The sequence below is a fragment of the Mustelus asterias genome, chromosome 28 (assembly GCF_964213995.1).
Source record: "Mustelus asterias chromosome 28, sMusAst1.hap1.1, whole genome shotgun sequence".
Taxonomy (NCBI): domain Eukaryota; kingdom Metazoa; phylum Chordata; class Chondrichthyes; order Carcharhiniformes; family Triakidae; genus Mustelus; species Mustelus asterias.
In genome coordinates this window covers 22,772,446-22,793,472 of record NC_135828.1, presented here as the reverse complement: position 1 = coordinate 22,793,472, position 21,027 = coordinate 22,772,446, and the positions used below count along the sequence as shown (strand labels likewise).

The following is a 21,027-nucleotide window of genomic DNA, read 5'->3' as shown; positions in this document are numbered from 1 at the left end:
ATCATGGCTGATCTTTTTGTGGACTCAGCTCCACTTACCCGCCCGCTCATCATAACCCTTAATTCCTTTACTGTTCAAAAATTTATCTATCCTTGCCTTAAAAACATTCAATGAGGTAGCCTCAACTGCTTCACTGGGCAGGGAATTCCACAGATTCACAACCCTTTGTGTGAAGAAGTTCCTCCTCAACTCAGTCCTAAATCTGCTTCCCCTTATTTTGAGGCCATGCCCCCTAGTTCTAGTTTCACCTGCCATTGGAAACAACTTCCCTGTTTCTACCTTATCTATTTCCTTCATAATCTTGTATGTTCCTATAAGATCCCCCCTCATTTTTCTGAATTCCAATGAGTATAGGCTCAGTCTACTCAGTCTCTCCTCTTAAGCCAACACACTCAACTCCAGAATTAACCTAGTGAATCTCCTCTGCACCCTCTCCAGAGCCAGTATATCCTTTCTCAAGTAAGGAGACCAAAACTGTGTAGACAGTGCGCACTAGGATTTACACTAGAGTAGATAGACGATTAGATTAGTAAATACAGAGAATGTATTTGCAGTACAGAAACAGACCAATCAGCCCATCTGGTCTATGCTGGTGTTCACACTCCAAATCCGCTTCCTGTTACCCATTTTCATCTCACTGTGCCAGCATATTCCTCTGTTTCTTATTTTATCATTTTCCCCTAAAATGCATCTATGCTATTCACTTTAACTGCCCCTTGAGGTAGACAGTTGCACATTCTAACTACTCTGGGTAAAGAAGTTTCTCCTGAATTCCCTATTAAAATTGCTGGTGATTGTCCTTTATTTTTGGCCCCTTGTTTTGATCTCTCCCACAGTCCAAAGGTGTGCAGGTTAGGGGGATTGGCCATGCTAAATTATCCCTTACTATCCGACAATGTGCAGGTTAGGTGGATTGGCCATGCTAAATTATCCCTTACTATCCAACAACGCGCAGGTTGGGTGGATTGGCCATGCTAAATTATCCCTTACTATCCAACAATGCGCAGGTTAGGTGGATTGGCCATGCTAAATTGCTCCTTAGTGACCAAAGATGTGAAGGTTAGGTGGATTGGCCATGCTAAATTGCCCCTTAGTCATTGAACCCTGCAGTGCAGAAGGAGGCCATTTGGCCCATCGAGTCTGCACCAATCACAATCCCACCCAGGGCCTATCCACATAACCCCATGCATTTACCCCAGCTAGTCCCCCAACACTAAGGGGCAATTTAGCATGGCCAATCCCACCTAACCCGCACATCTTTGGACTGTGGGAGGAAATCGGGGCACCCGGAGGAAACCCACATAGACACGGGGAGAACGTGCAAACTCCACACAGACAGTGACCCAAGCCGGGAATCGAACCCGGGTCCTTAGTTTCCAAAGATGTGCAGGTTAGGTGGATTGGCCATGCTAAATTGCCCCTTTAGTGTCCAAAAGATGTGTAGGTTCGGGAGATTAGCTATCGTAAAATGCGCAGGGTTACGCAGATTAGGTGGAGGGGTGAGAGGCTCTTTCAGACAGTTAGTGCAGAATCAATGGGCCGAATGGCCTCTTCTGCGGTGTTTGGATTCTATGATTCTAAGTGGCAACGTGCTCTGCAGCATCTCGATCAAACTCTTTCATAGTCTCAAAGAACTCAATCAGATCACCTCCCACCCTGCTCTTTTGATGAGAAAGGGGTTCCAGCCTGTTCGATATTTCCTCATGGGCCAACAGGTAAAGTGTTAGACAAACAGATATATTGAAAGCAGTCCATGCTGACATCTATATTTATTGGGTTTTCAGACTGGCCGAGGGACTGTGGTATCCCCCAATTCTTGCCGAACGTAGCTGGGAGGATCGTATCCGGGAATGAGGCACGTCCACATTCCTGGCCATGGCAGGTCTCTTTACAGGTAAACACCTCAATGGGGACCACTGATACACAACAATGCAAATGTCTGCTAATGTGCCGATTGGAGAGCGTATTCTGGAATAGAGGACACCATGGTCTGCCCATCGCTCCAGTGTTAGCTCTCTGGAACAGCTACCCAGTCTGTCACACTGCCTTGCTCCTTTAACGTTTATCCTTTTCAAGTATTATGTTTAAAGTTTATTTATTCATGTTACAAGTAGGCTTACATTAACACTGCAATGAAATTACTGTGAAAAGCCCCCAATCGCCACACTCCAGCACCTGTTCGGATACACTGAGGGAGAATTAAGCATGGCCAATGCTAACCAGCATGTCTTTTGGACTGTGGGAGGAAACTGGAGCACCCGGAGGAAACCCATGCAGACTCCGCACAGTGACCCAAGCCGGGAATCGAACCCGGGTCCTAGAATATTTGTTGGCAGTACAAAAATTACTTCTTTGACAATTTATTTATTAGTGTCCCAAGTAGACTTACATTAACACTGTAATAAAGTTACTGTGGAAGGGTACACTGAGGGAGAATTTAGCATGGCCAATCTACCTAACTTGGGCTAGAATGCATTTCCATCCCTAGTTGTCATTGAGAAGGTGGTGATGGGCCACCTTTTTGGACCACTGCAGTCCAGGAGGTGCTAGGGAAGGAGTTCCAAGATATGGGCTCAGTGATGATGAAGCAGTGGCGATACATTTCCAAGTCAGGATGGTGAGTGACTTGGGAGTGGAACATGAGGATGGTGGCGTTCTCGTGCATCTGCTGCCCAATGAAATGAGTTGCATGATAATTAACTCTGCCACCAAGGCCCCAATTTTAAACTAATTGAACAAGAACTGGGCAATTTATTGACAGACACCCAGCTTCCATTCAAGTCTATGTGATGTGAAATTGGGAAGGGCAGAAGGATACAGAAAGATCCAAACCCACAGAGTGCCCTCCCGGATGGGTTAGGTTAGGGTGAGGGTGGGTATCTGTGATGGCAAAAATTCAATTCACAGTTCACTTGAACTTTGTCCCCTTTGCCCAATGAATAAAGAGAAAACTGTGGCGGAGGCTGAACTTACATTTTCAGAAACATTTATGTGTGTGATATCAAGAGACGGCTGAAAGCAGTGGATAAAACAAAAGCAATGGCGCTGACCATGTCCCAGCTGTGGACTGAAGACTTGCACTCTAGAACTAGCTGCTCCAGCATAACTACAACACTGGCATCTTCCCGACAATGTGGAAAATTGCCCTCAGAAAAAAAGACAAATTGCTGCCCCAACTGTGTACTTTCGATCATCAGCAAAACGATGGATGGTGTTGTCGACAGTACAATCAAGCAACACTAACTCAGTTATAATGCTGTTGTGGGTTGGAGGCCAATCATTTCAGCCCAGGACATCAGTGCAGGAGTTTCTTGGGGTCCTAGGCCCAACCATTCTCAGCTGCTTCATCGGTGACCTTCCCTCATTAAGGTCAGAAGTGGGGATGTTCTCAGATATTCAGCACCATTCGCAGCACAATCAGCACCATTCACAACTTCTCAGATACTGAAGCAGACCATGCGGCAAGACCTGGACAACATTCAGGCATGGGTCGATAAATAGCATGTAACATCTGCGCCACACAAATGTCGGGCAATGATCATTTCCAACATGAGAGAATCTCCCTGTGACACTCAGTGGCAATACCATCATTGAATCCCCCACCATCAGCATTTTGGGCGGTACCATTGACCAGAAATTGAACTGGCCCAGCCATATAAATACTGTGGCTACAAGGGCTGGTCAGAGGCTGGGGATCTTACGACAAGGAATACACTTACTGACTCCCCAAAGTCTGCCCATCATCTACAAGGCACAAGTCAGGAGTGTGGTGGAATACTCTCCACTCACCTGCATAAGTGTAGCTCCAGCAGTGCGGCATGGTGGCACAGTGGTTAGCACTGCTGCCTCACAGCGCCAGGGACCTGGGTTCAATTCCCGGCTTGGGTCACTGCCTGTGTGGAGTCTGCACGTTCTCCCTGTGTCTGCGTGGGTTTCCTCCGGATGCTCCGGTTTCCTGCCACAGTCCAAAGATGTGCGGGTTAGGTGGATTGGCCATGCTAAATTGTCCCCTTAGTGTCAGGGGGACTAGCTAGGGTAAATGCATGGGGTTATGGGGATAGGACATGGGTGGGATTGTGGTCGGTGCAGACTCGATGGGCCGAATGATCTTGTTCTGCACTGTAGGGATTCTATCTGAACATTCAAGAAGCTCAGCACCGTTCAGGGGTAAAGCAGCTGCCTGATTGACACCCCATTCACCACCTTAAATAATCATTCCCTCCACCAGCAAGGCACAGTGGCAGCCGTGTGTACCATCTACAAGATGCACTCACCAAGGCTCCATGGACAGCACCTTCCAAACCCACAACCTCTAACATCTAGAAGGACAAAGGCAGCAGAGACGTGGGAACAGAACCACCTGCAAGTTCCCCTCCAAGCCACTCACCATACTGACTTGGAAATAAATCCCTGTTCCTTTACTCCCACAGGGATAAAATGCTGGAACTCCCTCTCTAACAGCACTGTGGGTGTACCTACACCACATGGACTGCAGCAGCTCCAGGAGGCGGCTCACCATTACCTTCTGAAGGGCAATTGGATATAAGCAACAAATACTGGCCCTTGCCGGTGACGCTCACATCCCATGAAGGAAGTGAAAAAATGCCTTCATTGGTTTCTCCCAGGCCAATGAAAACGTCTGAATTTTACAACAGCAAAATCCTGCAGGTGCTGGAAATCTGAAATAAAAACCGAAAATACTCAGTAGGCCATGAGCGGAATTTTATTGGCATGTTCGCCCGAGGTTCGTATGATCTCACCCGAGGCCAATGAAGAATGCCGTTCTCCAAGCCTCGCCCGCCCTCGGAATCAGGGCGGGAGTGCCAGTAAAATTCCCGGCCAATATTTCAGGTCGTCGATGACCCTTTATCAGAACTGAGGAAAAATAAAATTGTAATAGATTTTGAGTGAATGCAATTGGGATGTTTTGATTTGATTTATTATTGTCACACGTATTAGTATGCAGTTTCTTGTGCGCTACACAAAGCATACCGTTCATAGAGTACATAGGGGAGAAGGAGAGTGTGCAGAATGTAGTGTAACAGTCACAGCTAGGGAGGTGCAAGTTAGAACGAAAAGGCATGCCTGTGATCATGTAAAGAATAGAAAAGATTAAATGACAATAATTTTGGTGGTAATGGGTAAAGAAACAGAGGTGTCTCCAGAATAACTGGTTAGCAGCCATCTGAATACAAAGTGAAGGAATAAGGAAGAAGTTAACCCCCTCCCCACAAAAGAAAGCAAAAAAACACACAATATGGAGGGAAAAGTCACAGAATCCCTACAGTGCAGGAGGCAATTTGGCCCATCGAGTCTGCACCAACAACAATCCCACCCAGGCCTTATCCCCGTAACCCCACATATTTATCCTGCTAATCCCATTAACCTACGCATCCTGGGAGACTAAGGGGCAATTTAGCATGGCCAATCCACCTAACCTGCACATCTTTCAGACTGTGGGAGGAAACCCACGCAGACAGTGACCCAAGCCGGGAATCGAACCAAGGTTCCTGGAGCTGTGAGGCAGCAGTGCTAACCACTGTGCCAACATGCCACCCACAAGGCTATGATCTAAAATTGTTGAAAATCAATGTTGAGTTCTGAAGGTTGTAGAGTGCTGAATCGAAAGATGAGATGCTGTTCCTTGGGCTTTTGTTGAGCTTTCACTGGAACACTGAAGCAGGTCAAGGACAGAAAGATCAGAGTGGGAGCAAGAATTAAAATGACAAGTGACAGGAAGCTTGGGGTCATGCCTGCAGACTGAACGTATCACAGTACAATCAAGCCGACTCCCCAAAAATGGTCATCCATCTTTGTCTGGTCTCTCCATTGTGGTCTCCCATACCCATAACCCAATCTCTGTGGGTCAAATTAGCCATAAGACTGCAGAGTAACTTGTCTTTCTCATTTACTAGGTGCGCTCCAGGGGGAGTAGATCCTACAACCATGTATGTGGTGGGACCCTCATTCACAGACGCTGGATCCTGACAGCGGCACATTGCTTCCAAAAGTAAGTGACCAAAAGCTTGCGGTTGATATTTCAATAACATACTGCATTGGGACTAGTGAAATGTGTCTGTATTAATGTCCCAGCAGCTACAGAATTGGTGACAATGTGACTGGATTATTCTATCAGTGGTGCTGTCCTGTTATTAGCATAGAATCACTGAACAGTTGTAACACAGGAAAGCATTTGGCCTGTCATATCTGTGCTAGCTCTTTGAAAGAGCAACCCACTTCAACCCACTCACCCACCTTTTCCCCATATTCCTGCAAATTATTGCTCTCCTGATCATTCCCTTTTAAAGGCTTCAATTGAAATCTTAGAAAGAAATCTTAGAAACCCTCCAGCACAGAAAGAGGCCATTCGGCCCATCGAGTCTGCACTGACCACACAATCCCACAATTGAATCTGCCTCCACCACACTCTCAAGCATTCCAGATCCTAACCATTCGCTGTGTAAACGTTTTTCTCTCGTGTCACCTTTGCTTCTTTTGCCAATCATCTTAAATCAATGTACTCTGTTTTTTAAAAATTCTTCTGCCCTCTCCAGACCTCTCAATTTTGAACACCTCTATCAAATCTCCTCTCCTTTCCGAGGAGAACTGTCCCAGCATCTCCAAACTATCCATTTAACTGAAGTTCCTCATTCTTGGAACCATTATCGGGAATCATTTTCTGCACTCTCTCTAACGCCTTCACATTCTTCTCTGAAGGTGGTGCCCAGAACTGGATGCAATACTCCAGTTGAGGCCAAACCAGTGTTTTATACAGGTTTATCATAATTTCCTTGCTTTTGTACTCTCTGCCCATATTTGTAAAGCCCAGAGTCCCTTATTAGCTGCTTTCTCAATCTGCCTTGTCACCGTCAATGATTTGTGCATATAACTTCTTCGGTCACCTTGCTCCTGCACCCTTTTAAGAATTGTGCATGTATATTGTCTCGCCTCATTCTGCCAACCAATATGAACACTTCACATTAAACTTCATCTGCCATTTCCCTACCCATTCCACTGGTCTGCCTATGTCCTCTTGACGTTTATCACTAACAGTCACTTGGTAGTACAAAACAAGAACATTGCTGAGAACAGAGACACGTTGCCAAAGCTTTTCATCTCACGCCCATCAGGACAAACACAAGAATGCCAAATTTCAAACAATCTACACCACAGGAGAAAAGGGGTGTTGACTGGTTGACAACTCAACACTGATTGGCCAAGACATTGCCATGGAGAAAGAAAGAAGAAACAATAGACTCTCCATACTTCCAGATAATTCAAAAACAGGGCACAAGCCCTGAACATATTCCTTTATTTTGCAGAGAATAGTTACCTGCGTATGAATGCATGTCAATATATGAACATATAGCAAGCATAAATGAGCAACGTTATGAGCTCAAATTATTATTTTAAATTGGTTGTTAGCGTATCCATCAGCACACTCAGGATTGATCAGCAAGTGTTATCCAATCGCAGAATCACAGCTAGTAGTAGAAGTTTTGTTTTGAATTTTGCAGGCACTGTCTGGTTGTGTACGGTCTGTACTCTGCCCATTACGAATAGCTGAAGGAACACTATCACTATCCCCCTCACATTCACAATGCTTCCAAGTTTCACATCATCCGCAAATTTTGAAATTGTGCCCTGTACACCCAAGGAAAATACTGAACCCTGTCCGAAAAACAACCATTCACTACCACTCTCTGTGTCCTCTTCACTCTCCCATTTATTCCATGAGCTCTAGCTTGGCTGGCATACCAGGTATGCAACACGTTATCAGATGCCTTTTGAAAGTCCATGTACACCACATCCGTCACAATATCCTCATCAACCCTCTCTGTTACTTCATCAAAAATGTCAAGCTAGTTAAACACGATTGGTGCTTAATCCATGCTGACTTTCCTGAATCAACATTTGTCCAAGTGACTGTTCATTTTGTCCTGAATTATTGTTCTTATCATTGAGGTTAAGCTGACTGGCCTGTAGCTACCTGGCTTATGCTTTTTTGAACAAGGGTGCAATACTTGCAATTCTCCAATTCCCCTGGCACCACTTCATCATACAATCCCTACAGTGCAGAAGGAGGCCATTCAGCCCATCAAGTCTGCACCGACTCTTTGACAGAGTATCTTATCGAGGCCCTATCCCCTGTCCTATCTCCATAACCCCACACAATTACCATGGCTAATCCATCTAACCTACACATCTTGGAACACTAAGGGACAATTTAGCATGACCAGTCCACCCAACCTGCACATCTTTGGACTGTGGGAGGAAACCGGGGCACCCGGAGGAAACCCGCGCAGACAAGGGGAGAACGTGCAAACTCCACATAGACAGTCACCCAAGGTCGGAATTGAACCTGGGTCCCTAGCGCTGTGAGGTAGTAGTGCTAACTACTAATGTCCTTTAGGGAAGGAAATCTGCCGTCTTTACCTGGTCTGGCTTACATGTGACTCCAGGGCCACAGCAATGTGGTTGACTCTCAACTGCCCTCTGAAAAAGGGCAACTAGGGGTTGGGCAATAAATGCTGGCCAGCCAGCGATGCCCATGTCCCATGAATGAAATCAAAACAAATGCCGCCTTTGGACTGGAAGATTATAGCCAGCACCTTCAGAATTTCCATTTTGATCTTACATATTAATTAAAGCAAAGGAGATCAAATTTGCTTGTCCCTTCAAGCACAATTCCAAGACCCTGGTTGGCCTTGCCTCATTCCTTGACCTGACATGGCTGGGGCAGGGACTCCCTATCCTATGAGTTCTTGCCTCCCTGGGCCGACCTTGCACAAGGTTGAAGACCTGCACACCTGGGCCCTGCTTGGTCCAAGCCAGCCTCTTGGACGCCTGAGGATTAAATATCTTTTTAAGAAGATATTATTAGCCCTCTTGTAGAGGTGGCAGAAGGTTTATGGACCTTATTTGTTGGAGGGAGGGGTAGTCATGAGACACCAGGCATTCCACTCCTGCAGGCACCAGAGTTTCCATCTGTGGTGCGGCTGGAAGGTGCCACCATGTTGTCCAGATGTGGGGAAGGACCACAGTGTCAGTCCCTACACTACCTTAACGATCAATACTAAAGTGTAACAAAGCACTGGGTGGTGATGGAGGCACTGGTCAGTTTACAACTACCTCCATATATGTTTAAAATTACATGATAATTCAACAATTCCAACATTAAACCATTTATCAACCCTTGACCCAAACCGTTGTCCATTCCAGAGGCAAAGCTGAGGCTGCTGCAAACTGGCGCATTGTGGTGGGCAAACACAACCTGAATCGTACTGAACGGACAGAGAAGATCTATCGTGTGAAAAGAATCTACAGACATGAACGCTTCCGCTACCCTCTCCTCAACGAAATCGACTATGATATCGCTATGGTCAGAGCAGCAGTGGACATTCCACAAACCACCTATGTCCGATATGCCTGCTTACCTGGGAGGACCAGCCAACTGCGACCTGGGCATCTATGCTGGGCCACAGGCTGGGGTGCCACCAGAGGTAAGGGAACATGTTGAGGAACGATGATTGAGTGAGTGAAAGCATTGTAACATTTTTCCATTGTCTCTCAAGCATAATTTCACACCCAGGACAGGGAATTGGGGGGACGGGGGTCTGGCTTCCAAAAGGGAACTGATCTATCATTCCAGAATGTTCTGTGTTGTCCAGACACCATGATCTTCCGGAACTGGGTTGATGATCTTCGAGTGTCTGAGAAGAATTTCATGGAATTTGTCTCCACCTAAGTTGACCTCGGATTTTAAATTTCTGTGTTTCATAGAATCCCTACAGCACAAAAGGCCATTCGGCCCATCGAGCCTGCACCAGCCACAATCCCACCCAGGCCCTATACCTCCCCTTAACTCCACATATTTACCCTGGTAATCCCCCTGACACAAAGGGGAAATTTAGCATGGCCAATCAACCTAACCTGCACATCTTTGGACTGTGGGAGGAAACTGGAGCACCCGGAAGTAACCCATGCAGACACAGGGAGAACGTGCAGACTTCACACAGACAGTCAACCGAGGCTGGAATCGAACCCAGCACTGTGAGGCAGCGGTGCTAACCATTGTGCCACCGTGCCGCCCCTGTGCCACCGTGCTGCCCCGAGTTTCATTCACCCCTCTCGGGATTGGGTGACCAGCTTGGTCGAGGAGGGAATTGGGGTCAGGACTTGTCAACAAGATGGTCCAGACTTACTCGGCATGTTAGTCCTTCCCTATTTATTACTGTGTGAAAATGAAGACCCCTTTGAAAGGGAGATCTGTACCACGGGCCAAAACCCGACTTTGAGACAAAGAGAACAAAGAACAGTACAGCACAGGAAACAGGCCCTTCAGCCCGCCAAGCCTGTGCCGCTCCTTGGTCCAACTAGACCAATCTTTTGTATCCCTCCATTCCCAGGCTGCTCATGTGACTATCCAGGTAAGTCTTAAACGATGTCAGCTTGTCTGCCTCCACCACCCTACTTGGCAGTGCATTCCAGGCCCCCACCACCCTCTGTGTAAAAAGCATCCCTCTAATATCTGAGTTATACTTCGCCCCTCTCACCTTGAGCCCGTGACCCCTCGTGATCGTCACTTCTGATCTGGGAAAAAGCTTCCCACCGTTCACCCTATCTATCCCCTTCATAATCTTGTACACCTCTATTAGATCTCCCCTCATTCTCCATCTTTCCAGGGAGACCCTCTAAAGGTTTCAGAAATATCTCCTCCAGATTATCTTTGGCGATTATCGTTGCCTTAAATCTTTTTCTTTGCAAGGAAATTGGTGTAAGGTGGCACTTTCCACATAGTTTTGAAAACAATTAAAATGGTAAGGGTGGCACAGTGGCACAGTGGTTAGCACTGCTGCCTCACAGCGCCAGAGACCCGGGTTCAATTCCGGCCTTGGGTGACTGTCTGTGTGGAGTTTGCATGTTCTGCCCATGTCTGCCATTACTGAAATTAACTTTAATAAAAATCTAAATTTTCCAGATTTATTGATTGAATTTAATTTCTGGATTACTAGTCCAGTGGAATTACCACTACACCACAAATGCGAGTTGCAAATAAGAAATTTACAAATGGATATGGATAGGTTAGGTGAGTGGGCCAAAATGGAGTTTAACGTGGATAAGTGTGAGGTTATTTATCCATTTTGGTCGAGGGAATAAAAAAGCAACTTATTATCCAAATGGAGAGAAGCTTCATAATGCTTCGGTCCAGAGGGATCTGCGTGTCCTTGTGCATGAATGACAGAAAGTTAGTGGAGCGGATGTTTCCTCTTGTTGGACATTCTAAAATGAGAGGCCGTAGTTTTAGGCGAAGGGATGGCAGATTTAAAACAGAAAGGAAGAGGAATGACTTCACTCAAAGATCTGTGGAATTCTCTACCCCAGAGTGCAGGATGCTGGAACACTAAATAAATTTAAGGAGCAGATAGATAGGTTTTTAATTAGTAACAGGATGAAGGGTTATGGGGAGTGGGCAGGAAGGTGGAGTTGTGGCCGAGATGAGATCAGCCATGATTGTATTGAATGGTGGAGCAGGCTTGAGGGGCTGAATGGCCTACTCCTGCTCCCAGTTTCTTATGATTATCTTCCCCTGAATATCTTAAATGGAAAGCTGGAATATTGCGTACAGTGCTACACTGTAGAAAGGATGTGAATGCATTGGAGAGAGTGCAGAAGAGGTTTACAAGAATGGTTCCAGGGATGAGGACAGATTGGAGGGGTTGGGACTGTTCTCCTTGGAGAGAAGAAAACTAAGAGGAGATTTGTTAGAAATGTTCAAAATCATGAGGGGGCTGCACAGAGTAGATCGGGAGAAACTGTTCCCCCTCGTAAAAGAGTCAAGAACGAGAGGGCATAGATTTAAGGTAATTTACAAAAGAAGCAAATGTGACGTGAGAAGAAGCTTGTCCACACAGTGAGTGGTTCGGGTCCAGAATGCACTGCCTGAAAACGTGGTGGAGGCAGGTTCAATCGAGGCATTCAAGAGTCAGAAACAATGTGCAGGATGGCATGGTGGCACAGTGGTTAGCACTGTGCCAGGGAACTGGGTTCGATTCCAGCCTTGGGTGACTGTCTGTGCGTAATCGGCAACATTCTCCCCGTGTCTGCGTGGGTTTCCTCCAGGAAGTTAGGTTTCCCCGCACACTCCAAAGATGTGCAGGTTAGATGGATTGACCTTGCTAAACTGCCCCTTAGTGTCCAAAGATGTGCAGCTTAGGTGGATTAGCGGGATAAATGTATGGGTTTACGGAGATAGGGCAAGGCCAGACCGGGTAAGGACGGCAGGTTTCCTTCCCTAAAGGACATTAGTGAACCAGATGAGTTTTTACAATACAGGCAGTCCCCGGGTTACGAACGAGTTCCGTTTTTAAGTCTGTCTGTAAGTCGAATTTGTATGTAAGTCGGAACAGTTACGTATGAGTCACATCTAGCGTCAATTAGTCAAATGTTTGTCTTAGTATATAGTATACATTTTACCTAAAACATCTTAAATATAATAATACAGTAATAATAATGAATGGAAATGACACAAAACTTGGATTATTTATATATATATATGTGTGTGTGTGCAGATATAAAAAACATTAAAGTAATTTCTTAAAGTAAACATCAAGGGAGGCTTGAACAGAGTTTTTCTTTTTCTCATTATAAATGGCCTTGTAGCAGCTGAGGCCGTCGGTAACTATCCGGTAAACTTTGGTGAGCCTCTCTGCATTAGGATCTTGCTCCTCTAACTTTGCCATCCCTGCTTCAATGAGACAAAAGGCTTCAGCTAACTCCTTCGTCAGAAACTTCTTGGGTTCTGGGGTTTCTACGTCCTGGACTTCTTCCTCAAATGCTATCATCTGCTGTTCCAGCTCCATAAGGTCCTCATTGGTCAGTTCTTCGGCCTGGGATTCAAGCGAGTCGAAGACATCGTCTTCATTGATGTCTAACTGCAGTTGATTATTACCAATATCAACCACAGCCTGCCTGGCTTCGGCGATGTCCTCAGCTGTAAACCCCTTAAAACCATGTGCGAATTGGGGGCACAGTTTGTTCCACACTCCTTTCATGTTGGTTGTCTTCACTTGCTCCCAAGAATCTGCAATGCTTTTGATGCCATCGTAGATGTTGTAATTCCTCCAGAACTCCTTTAAGGTCATTGCATCATCTTGGGTAGCCCTGACTGCTTGTGAGAAGGTCCGGCGTAAATAGTAAGCCTTAAAGGAGGCTATGACCCCTTGATCCATTGGCTGAAGTAGTGATGTGGTGTTGGGTGGTAAAAAGACGACCTTTACATTGAGGTGAAGGTCATCTAAAGTGCTTGGATGTCCGGGGGCGTTGTCAAGCACAAGGAGAATTTTGAAAGGAATCTTCTTGGCCAAGCAATAGCATTCAGCAGCAGGAACAAAATAGTTCAGGGACCAATCTTCGAAGAGAGCTTTTGTTACCCAAGCCTTTTGTGTTTGACTTCCAAATAATGGGAAGAGATGCCTTGATGATTCGGCTAAGTGCCCTCGGATTTAGGGAGCGATACACAAGCATAGGCTTAAGCTTGCAATCCCCGGATGCGTTACCACCAAGCAATAACGTTAGCCTATCCTTGGATGCCTTGTGCCCTGGAGCAGTTTTTTCCTCTTTTGAAATGTATGTCCTTTCAGGCATTTTTTTCCAAAATAAGCCAGTCTCGTCTACATTAAATATTTGCTCAGGCACATAACCTCCCTCCTCAATAATTTTTTCCAACATTTCAGGAAACTCTCTTGCAGCACTGACATCAATCGGCACTCGCTGCTTCACCTTGCGCTTTAACATTGTGTAAATTTACCCTCCCTCTGAAAGGCTTGAACCAACCCCCACTCGCAACAAATTCTTCATCACAAGCATCTTCACTTGCTGCACGTGCAGCTTTTAAATCACTGAAAAGGCTTCGAGCCTTTTCTTGCACTAAGCCAAAGCTAATAGGAATGTTACGCTGATTTTGATCCTCTAACCAAATTACCAATAGCCTTTCCATTTCGATAATTAAACCACTGCGTTGCTTAGTGATAACTGTCGCTTTCATCGGGACAGAGCCTTTTACATGCTCCATTAATCTCCCCTTGTCCTTTATGATTGTCCCGATCGTTGACCGACTGTAGCCTAACGCTTTTCCAATGTTTGTTGGCGTTTCACCACTCTCCAATCGCTTTATTATTTCCACTTTCGTTTCAATCATGATCGTCTTCCTTTTCTTCGATGCATCACCATCACTTGCATCAGATTTACACTTTGGAGCCATGATTACGAGGGTAAATACACAAAAAATTTAAGTCAAAACACAAGGCACACAACACCGTTTACGCGATCCGACTTAAAATGGCGATGACGGCGTGGCGCTGTTCTCCCTCGGGCCGATGAACCGCTGAAAACGCGCAGTGTTTTGAGCGCCGCGCAATGTAGTCCGCCCGTTCGTTAGTACAAACCATTGTATGTAACTCGATTTTGTTAAATAATCGGCTTTACGGAGGTCGGTACGTAAGTACGGGCGTTCGTAACCCGGGGACTGCCTGTAATCAGCGATAGTTTCATGGTCATCATTTGACTTTTAATTCCAGATTTCTTTTTACTGAATTCAAATTTCACAATCTGCTGAGGTAGGATTTGAACCCAGGTCCCCAGATTACCGGGTCTCTGGATGACTAGCCCAGGGTTAATATCACCACGCCATTGCCTCCACTCAATGTCTTGTAAGAAACACCAATAAGTGTGCAGCAAATTGCACACACTCAAATGATCGTTGTTATAGTGGTGTTGATTGATGGGTAAATATTAGCCATGGCCATGGGGATGTGGGCTTCTTCGAAATAGGCCATGGGATCTTTTATATCGACCTGAGAGAGCAGATGTGACCTTAGTTTAACATCTCATCAAAAGACACCTCCCACAAAGCAGCACTCCCTCAGCACTGATCCTCTGACAGTGCAGCACTCGTTCAGTACTGACCCTCTGACAGTGCGGCACTCCCTCAGTACTGACCCTCTGACAGTGCAGCACTCCCTCAGTATTGACCCTCTGACAGTGCAGCACTCGTTCAGTACTGACCCTCTGACAGTGCGGCACTCCCTCAGTACTGACCCTCTGACAATGCAGCACTCCCTCAGTACTGACCCTCTGACAGTGCAGCACTCCCTCAGTATTGACACTCTGACAGTGCAGCACTCCCTCAGTACTGACCCTCTGACAGTGCAGCACTCCCTCAGTACTGACCCTCTGACAGTGCAGCACGCCCTCAGTACTGACCAGCTGACAGTGCAGCACTCCCTCAGCACTGACCCTCTGACAGTGTAGCACTCCCTCAGTATTAACCCTCCAACAGTGTGGCACTCCCTTAGTACTGACCCCCTGACAGTGCGGCACTCCCTCAGTACTGACCCTCTGACAGTGTGGCACTCCCTCAGTACTGACCCTCTGACAGTGCAGCACTCCCTCAGTACTGACCCACTGACAGTGCAGCACTCCCTCAGCACTGACCCTCTGACAGTGCAGCACTCCCTCAGTATTGACCCTCTGACAGTGCAGCACTCACTCAGTACTGACCCTCTGACAGTGCGGCACTCCCTCAGCACTGACCCTCTGACAGTGTAGCACTCCCTCAGTATTGACCCTCTGACAGTGCAGCACTCACTCAGTACTGACCCTCTGACAGTGCGGCACTCCCTCAGCACTGACCCTCTGACAGTGTAGCACTCCCTCAGTATTGACCCTCTGACAGTGCAGCACTCACTCAGTACTGACCCTCTGACAGTGCGGCACTCCCTCAGCACTGACCCTCTGACAGTGTAGCACTCCCTCAGTATTAACCCTCCAACAGCGTGGCACTCCCTTAGTACTGACCCCCTGACAGTGCGGCACTCCCTCAGTACTGACCCTCTGACAGTGTGGCACTCCCTCAGTACTGACCCTCTGACAGTGCAGCACTCCCTCAGTACTGACCCACTGACAGTGCAGCACTCCCTCAGCACTGACCCTCTGACAGTGCAGCACTCCCTCAGTATTGACCCTCTGACAGTGCAGCACTCACTCAGTACTGACCCTCTGACAGTGCGGCACTCCCTCAGCACTGACCCTCTGACAGTGTAGCACTCCCTCAGTATTGACCCTCTGACAGTGCAGCACTCACTCAGTACTGACCCTCTGACAGTGCGGCACTCCCTCAGCACTGACCCTCTGACAGTGTAGCACTCCCTCAGTATTGACCCTCTGACAGTGCAGCACTCACTCAGTACTGACCCTCTGACAGTGCGGCACTCCCTCAGCACTGACCCTCTGACAGTGTAGCACTCCCTCAGTATTGACCCTCTGACAGTGCAGCACTCACTCAGTACTGACCCTCTGACAGTGCGGCACTTCCTCAGTATTGACACTCTGACAGTGTGGCACTCCCTTAGTACTGACCCTCTGACAGTGCAGCACTCACTCAGTACTGGATAAAAGCAAATTACTGTGGATTCTGGAATCTGAAACCAAAAGAGAAAATGCTGGAAAATCTCCGCAGGTCTGGCAGCATCTGTAAGGAGAGAAAAGAGCTGATGTTTCGAGTCCAGACGATCCTTTGTCAAAGCTGAGAGTCAGTGAATCCCAGTGACACTCCATGAAAGGGTCACAGCTTTGACAAAGGATCGCCTGGACTCGAAACGTCAGCTCTTTTCTCTCCTTCCAGATGCTGCCAGACCTGCTGAGATTTTCCAGCATTTTCTCTTTTGGTTACACCCTCAGTACTGACCCTCTGACAGTGCGGGGTTCCCTCAGTACTGCACTGGAATGCTGGCGTGAAATGTGTATTGAGGTCCCTTGGAGTGGGTCTCGAGCTCACAAACTATCTGACTCCGAGGCACGAGGGCTTCAGCTGAGTTATGGTTAGATATATATTCGTACTTCAGCAGCAAAAATAATGCAACCTGATTAAACTAATTGTACAGTCAGTACATGGAGTGGGGAATTAGGTCACCCAGGTAACATGGGAATCTTTTCCATTTATAACACAGGACAAAAGGAAAACATCACGCTGTCCGAAGTTCTGAACCAAGCCAGGCTTCCAATCATTGACCACCAAACCTGTAAAATGAAGAAATTCTGGGGAGACCGAGTGCGCAACACGATGATCTGCGCTGGTTACAAAGATACAGAGGGACCTCCTGCTGCTTGCCAGGTAACTGGAAAGAAATAGGCTGGCATTTTAACATCTGCCTCCCCGGTTCACCCCAAGGACAACTGAAGTATTCATTTTGCAGTTTCACTGAAAGGCAGAATTACATTTCAGAGGCTTTTCCAATAGCTTACGGTGAATACTCCAGCCTGAGCCTCGATCACAAGACAGGTCACTGTCTGTCTTTAGTCTGCTGATGACCATTGGAGGAGCAGTGGGAAGTGTAGATGGTTTCAGCACTTTGGTAACAGTGGATGTTGGCAAATGTGCTCATTCATTGCATCTGATGGTGTCGGATACACTCCATTGACAGGATGCTACTGGGATTCACTGCGCTTAATGGGGTGTTACTGGGATTCACTGTGCTTAATGGGGTGTTACTGGGATTCACTGTGTTTATTGGGGTGTTACTGGGATTCACTGTGTTTAATGGGGTGTTACTGGGATTCACTGTGCTTAATGGGGTGTTACTGGGATTCAGTGTGTTTATTGGGGTGTTACTGGGATTCGCTGTGTTTAATGGGTTGTTACTGGGATTCACTGTGTTTAATGGGGTGTTACTGGGATTCACTGTGTTTAATGGGGTGTTACTGTTTTCGTTGTGTTTAATGGGGTGTTACTGGGATTCACTGTGTTTAAAGGGGTGTTACTGGGATTGACTGAGTTTAATGGGGTGCTACTGGGATTCACTGTGTTTAATGGGGTGTTACTATGATTCACTGTGTTTAATGGGGTGTTACTGGGATTCAGTGTGTTTAATGGGGAGTTACTGGGATTCACTGTGTTTAATGGGGTGTTACTGGGGTTCACTGTGTTTAGTGGGGTGTTACTGGGATTCACTGTGTTTAATGGGGTGTTACTGGGATTCACTGTGTTTAATGGGGTGTTACTGGGGTTCACTGTGTTTAATCAGGTGTTACTGGGATTCACTGTGCTTAATGGGGAGTTACTGGGATTCACTGTGTTTAATGGGGTGTTACTGGGATTCACTGTGTTTAATGGGGTGTTACTGGGATTCACTGTGTTTCATGGGGTGTTACTGGGATTCACTGTGTTTAATGGGGTGTTACTGGGATTCACTGTGTTTAATGGGGTGTTCCTGGGATTCACTGTGTTTAATGGAGTGTTGCTGGGATTCATTGTGTTTAATGGGGTGTTACTGGGATTCACTGTGTTTAATGGGGTGTTCCTGGGATTCACTGTGTTTAATGGGGTGTTACTGGGATTCACTGTGTTTAATGGGGTGTTACTGGGATTCACTGTGTTTAATGGGGTGTTACTGGGATTCATCATGTTTAATGGGGTGTTACTTGGATTCACTGTTTTTAATGGGGTGTTACTGGGATTCACTGTGTTTAATGGGGCGTTGCTGGGACTCACTGTGTTTAATGGGGTGTTTCTGGGATTCACTGTGTTTAATGGGGTGTTACTGGGGTTCACTGTGTTTAATGGGGTGTTACTATGATTCACTGTTTTTAATGGGGTGTTACTGGGATTCACTGCGTTTAATGGGGGGGTTACTGGGATTCACTGTGTTTAATGGGGTGTTACTGGGTTTCACTGTGTTTAATGGGGTGTTACTGGGATTCACTGTGTTTAATGGGGTGTTACTGGAATTCGCTGTGTTTAATGGGGTGTTGCTGGGATTCATTGTGTTTAATGGGGTGTTACTGGGATTCATTATGTTTAATGGGGTGCTGCTGGGATTCACTGTGTTTAATGGTGTGTTACTGGGATTCATTGTGTTTAATGGGGTGTTACTGGGTTTCACTGTGTTTAGTGGAGTGTTGCTGGGATTCATTGTGTTTAATGGGATGTTACTGGGATTCACTGTGTTTAATGGAGTGTTGCTGGGTTTCATTGTGTTTAGTGGGGTGTTACTGGGATTCACTGTGTTTAAAGGGGTGTTACTGGGATTCACTGTGTTTAATGGGGTGCTACTGGGATTCACTGTGTTTAATGGTGTGTTACTGGGATTCATTGTGTTTAATGGGGTGTTACTGGGATTCATTGTGTTTAATGGAGTGTTTCTGGGATTCACTGTGTTTAATGGGGTGTTACTGGGATTCATTGTGTTTAATGGAGTGTTTCTGGGATTCACTGTGTTTAATGGTGTGTTACTGGGATTCACAGTGTTTAATGGTGTTACTGGGATTCACTGTGTTTAATGGGATGTTACTGGGAATCGTAGTGTTTAATGGGGGTGTTACTGGGATTCACTGTGTTTAATGGGGTGTTACTGGGATTCACTGTGTTTAATGGGGTGTTACTGGGATCCATTGTGTTTAATGGGGTGTTACTGGGATTCAGTGGGTTTAATGGAGTGTTTCTGGGATTCACTGTGTTTAATGGGGTGCTACTGGGATTCACAGTGTTTAATGGTGTTACTGGGATTCACTGTGTTTAATGGGATGTTACTGGGATTCGCTGCGTTTAATGGGGTGTTACTGGGATTCGCTGTGTTTAATGGGGTGTTAGAACATAGAACATAGAAAAACTACAGCACAAACAGGCCCTTCGGCCCACAAGTTGTGCCGAACACGTCCCTACCTTCTAGACCTACCTATAACCCTCCATCCTATTAAGCTCCATGTACTCATCCAGGAGTCTCTTAAAAGACCCTATTGAGTTCGCCTCCACCACCACTGACGGCAGCCGATTCCACTCGCCCACCACCCTCTGTGTGAAAAACTTACCCCTAACATCTCCCCTGTACCTACCCCCCAGCACCTTAAACCTGTGTCCTCTTGTAGCAGACATTTCCACCCTGGGAAAAAGCCTCCGAGAGTCCACCCAATCTATGCCTCTCAACATCTTATATACCTCTGTTAGATCTCCTCTCATCCTACGTCTCTCCAAGGAGAAAAGACCGAGCTCCCTCAGCCTATCCTCATAAGGCATGCCACTCAATCCAGGCAACATCCTTGTAAATCTCCTCTGCAACCTTTCAATCTTTTCCACATCCTTCCTATAGTGAGGCGACCAGAACTGAGCACAGTACTCCAAGTGGGGTCTGACGAGGGTCTTATATAGCTGCATCATTATCCCCGGACTCCTAAACTCAATCCCTCGATTGATAAAGGCCAATGTTACTGGCCAGGTGTTACCAGGCCAGGTGTTACTGGGATTCACTGTGTTTAATGGGGTGTTACTGGGATTCACTTTGCTTAATGGGGTGTTACTGGGATTCACTGTGTTTAATGGGGTGTTACTGGGATTCATTGTGTTTAATGGAGTGTTACTGGGATTCACTGTGTTTAATGGGGTGTTACTGGGATTCATTGTGTTTAATGGTGTTTTACTGGGATTCACTGTGTTTAATTGGGTGTTACTCGGATTCACTGTGTTTAATGGAGTGTTTTTCAGATTCACTGTGTGATATCTTGTATTTCAGGGGGATTCTGGTGGTCCTCTTCTCTGTCAGCTTGGCTCGCACAAGTGGGAAGTCCATGGAGTAGTCAGTTTTGGACCTATTGGCTGCACAGTTGAGAACAAGCCCAGCGTGTTTACCAGCACTACTGCCTACATCCCCTGGATTGAGACGACAAGGATACGAGATTATTTCTTTGACTAAAGCTAACGCTGCTGCACCCTCAACTTAGAAATTAATTTTAGGCAAACGGGAAGTGCTGTGATGTGTTAATGCTTCCTTAGAAATAAAAAGTTTTGAAGGAAAAAGTGTTGCCTGTTTTTAGTCAAACTGCTGCGTGAATGACACACCATCAGGGAATGCATTCCGATGTTCAATGGAAGGGACAGGGGAGCATCACAAATGTTTTGAAAGGAAGGGAAGGAGAGAAGACAAAATGATGGAGAGAGAGAAATGCTTTGTAGAACCTTTCACAGTCTCAGGAAAT

At 46.3% G+C, this 21,027-nt stretch overlaps 1 protein-coding gene across 1 annotated transcript in view; it reads left to right on the top strand.

The window, feature by feature from the left end:
* LOC144480143 (elastase-1-like) overlaps positions 1-20,744 on the top strand; it is a 42,838-nt gene extending 22,094 nt beyond the window's left edge. Inside the window, exons 2-6 of the mRNA XM_078199288.1 lie at positions 1,785-1,894; positions 5,916-6,010; positions 9,223-9,503; positions 17,010-17,173; positions 20,565-20,744. Of these exons, the coding sequence (XP_078055414.1) occupies positions 1,785-1,894; positions 5,916-6,010; positions 9,223-9,503; positions 17,010-17,173; positions 20,565-20,744 (830 nt within the window). The remainder of the gene's footprint in view (positions 1-1,784; positions 1,895-5,915; positions 6,011-9,222; positions 9,504-17,009; positions 17,174-20,564) is intronic.
* Positions 20,745-21,027: the final 283 nt, after the last annotated feature.